This window comes from Tupaia chinensis, unplaced genomic scaffold (genome assembly GCF_000334495.1).
Source record: "Tupaia chinensis unplaced genomic scaffold, TupChi_1.0 Scaffold000429_1, whole genome shotgun sequence".
In the NCBI taxonomy this organism is placed as follows: domain Eukaryota; kingdom Metazoa; phylum Chordata; class Mammalia; order Scandentia; family Tupaiidae; genus Tupaia; species Tupaia belangeri.
This window is the reverse complement of record NW_006159934.1, coordinates 627,299-633,655: the sequence shown is the minus strand read 5'-3', so window position 1 is coordinate 633,655 and position 6,357 is coordinate 627,299. Positions and strand designations below refer to the sequence as shown.

The 6,357-nt window shown below is 54.9% G+C and overlaps 2 protein-coding genes across 5 annotated transcripts in view; one reads left to right on the top strand and one right to left on the bottom strand.

Moving 5' to 3' along the window:
- Positions 1-3,448: 3,448 nt before the first annotated feature.
- ABHD11 (abhydrolase domain containing 11) lies at positions 3,449-5,855 on the top strand. 3 transcript variants are annotated; one of them, XM_006154975.3, is made up of 6 exons: positions 3,449-3,637; positions 3,802-3,937; positions 4,543-4,716; positions 4,880-5,050; positions 5,159-5,340; positions 5,562-5,855. In XM_006154975.3, the coding sequence occupies exons 1-6, from the start codon at positions 3,516-3,518 to the stop codon at positions 5,692-5,694; spliced, it is 918 nt and encodes a 305-aa protein (XP_006155037.1). In that variant the 5' UTR covers positions 3,449-3,515; the 3' UTR covers positions 5,695-5,855. The 3 variants fall into 3 exon arrangements, with proteins under 3 accessions (XP_006155037.1, XP_027630193.1, XP_027630194.1); XM_027774392.1 differs by lacking the exon at positions 3,449-3,637 and adding an exon at positions 4,044-4,218 and having other exon boundaries at positions 3,801-3,937; XM_027774393.1 differs by lacking the exon at positions 3,449-3,637 and adding an exon at positions 4,065-4,218 and having other exon boundaries at positions 3,842-3,937.
- Positions 5,852-6,357, bottom strand: part of LOC114008996 (glutactin-like) — a 3,166-nt gene continuing 2,660 nt past the window's right edge. The window contains exons 3-4 of one of the 2 annotated variants that reach the window (XM_027774395.1): positions 6,103-6,223; positions 5,852-6,020 (exon numbers count right to left, since the gene is read on the bottom strand). In XM_027774395.1, the coding sequence (XP_027630196.1) occupies positions 5,874-6,020; positions 6,103-6,223 (268 nt within the window). In that variant the 3' untranslated portion in view covers positions 5,852-5,873. Of the gene's footprint in view, positions 6,224-6,357 lie in introns of both variants that reach the window. The other variant, XM_027774394.1, reaches the window with a different exon arrangement.

The following is a 6,357-nucleotide window of genomic DNA, read 5'->3' as shown; positions in this document are numbered from 1 at the left end:
GTGGGCCATATAGGAGTCTAGCACCTTAACCACCATGCCACATCTCCGCCCCCAGCAAATTTTTCAAAAAAAGAAAAGAAAAAAGAATGTTCAGGGTCAGCTGGTGGCATGGTGGTTGGGGCTGCTGGATCTTATATGGTCAACTGGGCAGCTTCGGTCCGAGACGTGGTGGCTTGAAAATCATGCTGCACACATGTCTATGTGTACCCAAAATCCCAAGAGGAGGATAGAGTAGAGACTGCAGAATGGCCTCCACTTGGGGAGTAATTTTTCACTTTCTCTCTCTTTCTTTCTCTCTGTCAGTATCTCTCTGGCAAGTACATAAATCCTATAGCAAAAACTAAAAAAAAAAAAAAAAATCTAAAAACACCTCTGATCCCAAACAATTCAGATAAGAGATATTCAACCCACATTACACTTTGCACCAAAAGAAACAAAATGTAGCTCCAAGCCTCCAGGAGCCCCCAATACATGGCAGACACAGAAAAGAACAATTCTATAGTACTATGCTTTCAGAAGAACATGGGGTAGGAGAGATTAGTTTCAACTCAGGAAACCTGGAATGCAGCAGTTATACTGAGCCTTAAAAAGATATATAGAAAAAAGAGAGAGAGAGAGATGTACAGAGGGCCAGCCGGTGGCATGTGGTTAAGGGAACTGGACTCCCACATGGCCAACTGCAGTTCAAGACTCAAATCTGGCGGCTTGCTTTCTCACTTTCTCTCTCTCTCTCTGTCCCTCTCAGGTCAAATTAAAAAACAAGTAAATAAATAAATAAAGTTAAATAAAACAATTCTGGAAGGCAGACACAGTATCCCAGCAGAAGGGAAAGACTCTTAAAAGCAGGGTGTCTGTGGGACCAGCAGTTAGCATAATGGCTATGTCGCTGGACTCCCATGTAGTCGATCACAGTCTGAGTCCCGGACTTGAACTAATGCCGGGCACGTGTGCGTGCATGCCCAAGATCCCGAGAGGAGAATGGAGGAGAAGGGATTGCGGCGTGGCCATTCCCCCGGGGCGGTGATTTCTCGCTTTCTGTCTCTCTGGCTCTTTCTGTCTTTCTGGCTAGCACATGCACCCTATAGCAAAAACCTCTCAAAAAAAAAAAAAAAAAAAAAGCAGGGTGTCTGGTAGATGAATATAAGAATGGGAGGGACCAGCAGATGGCGTAATGGCTATGTCGCTGGACTCCCATGTAGTCGATCACAGTCTGAGTCCCGGACTTGAACTAATGCCGGGCACGTGTGCGTGCATGCCCAAGATCCCGAGAGGAGAATGGAGGAAAAGGGACTGCGGTGTGGCCATTCCCCCGGGCGGTAATTTCTCACTTTCTGTCTCTCTGTCTCTCGCTCTGTCTTTCTGGCAAGCGCTCACACCCTATAGCAAAAACCTCTAAAAAAAATTATTAAAAAAAAAAAAGAATGGGGAAAGTTGGGACCAGCAGTTGGTGTAATGGCTATGTCTCTGGACTCCCCTGTAGTCAACCACAGTTCAAGTCCTGGACCCAGTACCAGGCATGCGTGCGTGCATGTCCAAGATCCAGAGAGGAGAATGGAGGAGAGGGAATTGTGGTGTGGCCATCCCCTCTGGGGGTGTCCGCTTGGGATCTTGGGCACACACGCACACGCACCCAGCATGAGTTTAAGCCACCAGGTCCAGGACTTGAACAGTGATTGACTATATGGGAGTCCAGCAATGTAGCCATAATGCCATCTGCTGGTCCCAGGAGTGACTTTTTACTTTCTCTCTCTCTCTCTCTCATGAGCACATGTGATCTTTGACAAATTAAAAAAAAAAAAGAATGGGGGGACCAGCAGTTAGCATAATGGCTATGTCACTGAACTCCCATGTAGTCGACCACAGTTCGAGTCCCAGACCCAGTGACTTAAACTCACACTGGGCACACTTGTGTTTATGCATGCCCAAGATCCCGAGAGGAGAATGGAGGAAAAGGAATTTTGGCATGGCCATTCCCAGCTTGGGGGGGGGGGTGATTTCTTGCTTTCTATTTCTCTGTCTCTGTTTTTCTGGCAAGTGCACATGCCCTATAGCAAAAACCTCTCAAAAAAAAAAAAAAAAAAAAAGAATGGGGAGAGTAGATGAAGACTTTCAATGCTATAATAAAAGTTTCAACTCAAGTTGAGGGATTGGGAGATGTGAGTTTTGAGTAGAATGCCATGAGTAAGCTGTTGAAAGAGCAGGTCATGGGGCCAGTAGGTGGCTGGTAGTTGGGAAGCTGGACTCCCACATGGCCAACTATGGTTCCAGTACTGGGCCTGGCAGCATGCTTTCTCACTTTTCCTCTCTGTCTCTCTCTGGTGAGCACACGTATCCAGTAACAAATTTTTAAATAATAATAAATGAAATTAATAAATAATCTTAAAAAATAAAGAAGAAAGAGCGAGCAGGTCCTCTTGTACCTGCAGTGGAAGCCAGCTGAGATCTGAAACAATACCATCGCTATTACCCTTTACTGGAAAGAGGAGATGGCAGCCAGTCAGGTTTCCAAGAAAAGCAATTTCCCCGCAGCATGAGTTTCAGGGATGGGAGGTTTGTTCATTCCTCTGCTGGTAAACAGGGGAGAGCTACTCTGGGCCAGCAGCTCAGTCCAGCAAAATGCCTGCAAATGTACAATCGCCTGTCCAGGGTGTGATTCCGATCTCCCACCTTCGCTTGCATCACAATCACGAACAGACTAGAGATTCTGGTTCTGCCTCTTGGACAAGTTATTTGCCTTCTCTGCACCTCAGTTTCCACACCTGCCAGGGGAACGAGGTTTGGAGGTGACCTCTAGAATCAAGTCTCCTAATTCTTTATAGCGCCGATGACTTTACTATGGGTAAAGATGCCCGGCCTCCGCCCAGCCTGGCTGGGCCCTCAGCTGTGGAGCATGGCGCCACCAACCTGGGGCCCCGACAAGAGCCACACCTGGCGCCTCTCCGCTCGCGCCGGCCGACAGAAGTAAGGCACCCACCCATTGCAGAGCACGAGGGAGGAGGCGCAGGACAGGTGCGGAGCCTCTCAGCTTGCCAGGTACCTGCCCCGCGGCCACTGAGAGCTCACGCCTAGGTCGGAGGACATCCAGAGTTGTGTGGATCAGATTCCCAGAACGTAGGACCTCTACTGCCGGCGAGAGCTGTGGAAGGCGCGTGGGGGCGGGAATGACACTGGGCGGAGCCTAGTTAAGGGCGGGACCGGGCCGCCATGGTAGCCTCGCCCAGGGCGTGGCCAGGTGCGTCGCTCCAGGCGGCGGGCGTCCACGCCTGCGGGGATTACGTAATGACGCAAACCGCGGGGTTGGGGTAGGGATGGACAGTTCTCTGGGATTACGTAACGAAACGTGATGAGGGGCGGGGAATTCCGCAGAGGGCCCGGGAGAGAGCGGAGCTCCAGCCGGAACTGGGCAGGGCTCTGAGCGAAGCGGGAGGCGGGGCATGTGCAGGACGTCCACAGCGGGAGGCGGGGCATGGGCAGGACGTCCCTAGCAAGGTGCCTGTCGGGCGGCGGCTGCTAGCATGCTCCGCTGGGCCCAAGCCTGGAGGCTCCCTCATGGGGGGTTCAGACCCTCCGGCCCCAGCTTCTGGAGGGTGCCCGTCGCACCCAGCAGCAGCAGCGGCCGAGGGGCCACCGAGCCGAGGTCAGTCCAGGGCTCCGGGTAGGAGGTCGTACTCCGCTCCTCCCCCTCACCGGCCCCGAAAGCCCCACCTCCTCTCCTTGGGCCCGCCCCCATGGGCCGCTCCCCCAAATCCCTTACCCCTTCCCTGGCTCAGACCTTCCCTCTATTCTTGCTCCTCCCGCTAGGCCGTTGCCGCTTTCCTATAAGCTACTAGACGGGGAGGCTGCCCTCCCGGCCGTCGTCTTTCTCCACGGGCTCTTCGGCAGCAAAACCAACTTCAACTCCATAGCCAAGGCCTTGGCCCAGCAGACAGGCCGAAGGGTGAGCTTCCGGGTAGGGCGGGGCCTCTGCGGGGCGGGGCCTCCGAGGAGACCGGGGCCGGGCTTGCCCTTTCTTCTGGCCCTGGCTGAGGGGTGGCCCATTTCAGTGCAAGGTATCCCCGAAGCAGAAATGAGAAGAGTACGTCTGAGAATGAAGGCCAGATAGAACCAGGCCCTGATGGACCTCATTCACTCCCTCCTGCTGCCATCTATCCATTCCTTCACGTTGTGGATCTTCATCTGGTGCTCCCTCGGAGCCAGGCTCATCTAGCCAATACCTAAGTACCAACAACCTCCCCATCAAGGGGGCTAGCCCCCCGCTTGTTCACAAGAGATGACAGGCAGCTGCTTGGGGAAGCTCGTTCTTTTGTGTCCTGGCTTTTTCTGGGGTTGCCACCCTGATAGATGTAGTCACACCCTTGAATCTTCTCTTTTCTGGCATAGTGGCCCCAGGTTCTTGATCTGTGCCTCAGACGTCTGGCACCTAGAGCCCTTTCACCATCTGGGCCCTTCTCCCTCGTCAGGATCTGTCCACCCCCATGGACCTGCAGTCTGCACCGAGAATGTGGATGCCAGTGCTGCTCTATCTCTCACCCCACTCCCCAGGTGCTGACAGTAGATGCTCGGAACCATGGTGACAGCCCTCACAGCCCGGACATGAGCTATGAGGCCATGAGCCTGGACCTGCAGGGCCTGCTGCCCCAGCTGGACCTGGTACCCTGCGTCCTCGTTGGCCACAGCATGGGAGGAAAGACAGCCATGCTGCTGGCACTACAGAGGGTGAGCCTCCCCCATCTGGGGCCTCCTCCATCCAGTGTAGACCCTGAGTCCCAGCAGGCAACCTAGGACTCAAGCGAGCCTTGGACAGCCAAGTTCAGGAACTGTATCTGAGACCCACCATACCTGCCCTAAAACAGGCCCCGAGTCCAGTTCTCTCTCACAGCCAGAGCTGGTGGAACGTCTGATTGCAGTGGACATCAGCCCCATGGAGACCACCTCCGTCTCGAACTTCGTGACCTATATGGCAGCCATGAGGGCTATAGACATCCCAGCCGAGGTGCCCCGCTCCCGTGCCCGAAAACTGGCGGATGAGCAGCTCAGCCCTGTTGTCCAGGTGATGCCCCTAAGCCTCGGGATGGTACTGTAGACTGGGACCTGTCAAGGGCAGAGTGGGCCCCAGGCCTCCATAGGGAGGCGCCCTTCAACTGCCAGATTCCCACAGGACATAGCGGTGCGTCAGTTCCTGCTCACCAACCTGGTGGAGGTAGATGGGCGCTTTGTGTGGCGCGTGAACTTGGACGCCTTGGCCCAGCACATGGACACGATTATGGCCTTCCCACGACGACAGGACTCCTACCCCGGGCCAACCCTCTTCCTCCTTGGTGGAAACTCCCAATTTGTGCAGTAAGTCCTGGCAGTAGGAGGGGCATGCCGTACTCACCTGGCCCCAGCCTGGGGCACCTGTCTGAAGGAGGGTTCTGGGTTGGGCAGGGGGTGCCCGAGAACCTGCAAACACCACTGGGAGCATGGGCTTATGTGACTCTCTATCTCTCCCCACTCTGCCACCATGTGTCTGTCCATCATCCATCTGTCACCCATGCTCAACCACCTTCTCTGGTGGATAGTCCGAGCCACCACCCTGAGATCAGGCGGCTCTTCCCGCGAGCCCAGATGAAGACTGTGCCTGACGCTGGCCACTGGGTCCATGCCGACCGCCCACAGGATTTCATAGCTGCTATCCGAGGTTTCCTGGACTAAGAGTTGCTGCCAACAAGGGGCATGAAACCCCGGCTTCAGGTCCTTGCAGCTTGCTGCACATTTTTGCACAGGAGGACTCAGCAGGGGCAAGTACTGAGAGGGCCCAAGGGTACAGGAATGTCAGGCTTCAAGCTTTAATGAATAAAGACATGACTGCCATAGTCCTGGGATGAGCTTCGTCACCACCAATGTACCCACCGACCCCAGGGCGTTCGGGCCTGGGGGGGCCTTTCAGCATTGCGGTCCATGTGGGCTCCCAGAGCAGCCCTGGACTCTCTCTCCAGCTGACTCTGGACCTGCTGCCTCACCAGCTGCTGCATGTCCTCCTGGAGGCAGGAACGTGGGTTTAGGACCAACCCTGTGCCCTTCTCTCCACACCCCCAGGCCCAGCTGGTGTTCCCACTCTACCTCCCAAGCTTCCACCTCCTGTCTCAGCCTCAGCTTTTCCTCCAGGACCTCCAGCAGCTGGGCCTCCACAGCACGCAGCTTGGCTTTGCAGGTGTGCAGCTCAGCCTCCACTGCACGTTTCCTGTAGGTAGCGGGGAGAACAGCCTGAGGCCCAGGCCCAGAGTCAGGTGCTGGGTTGCAGGGGTGGGCATGGGTGGTCACAGCCCACCCTGCCTGCTGACAGGGTGGGCATTTCTGTGGCTTTCCTCCCAGGAA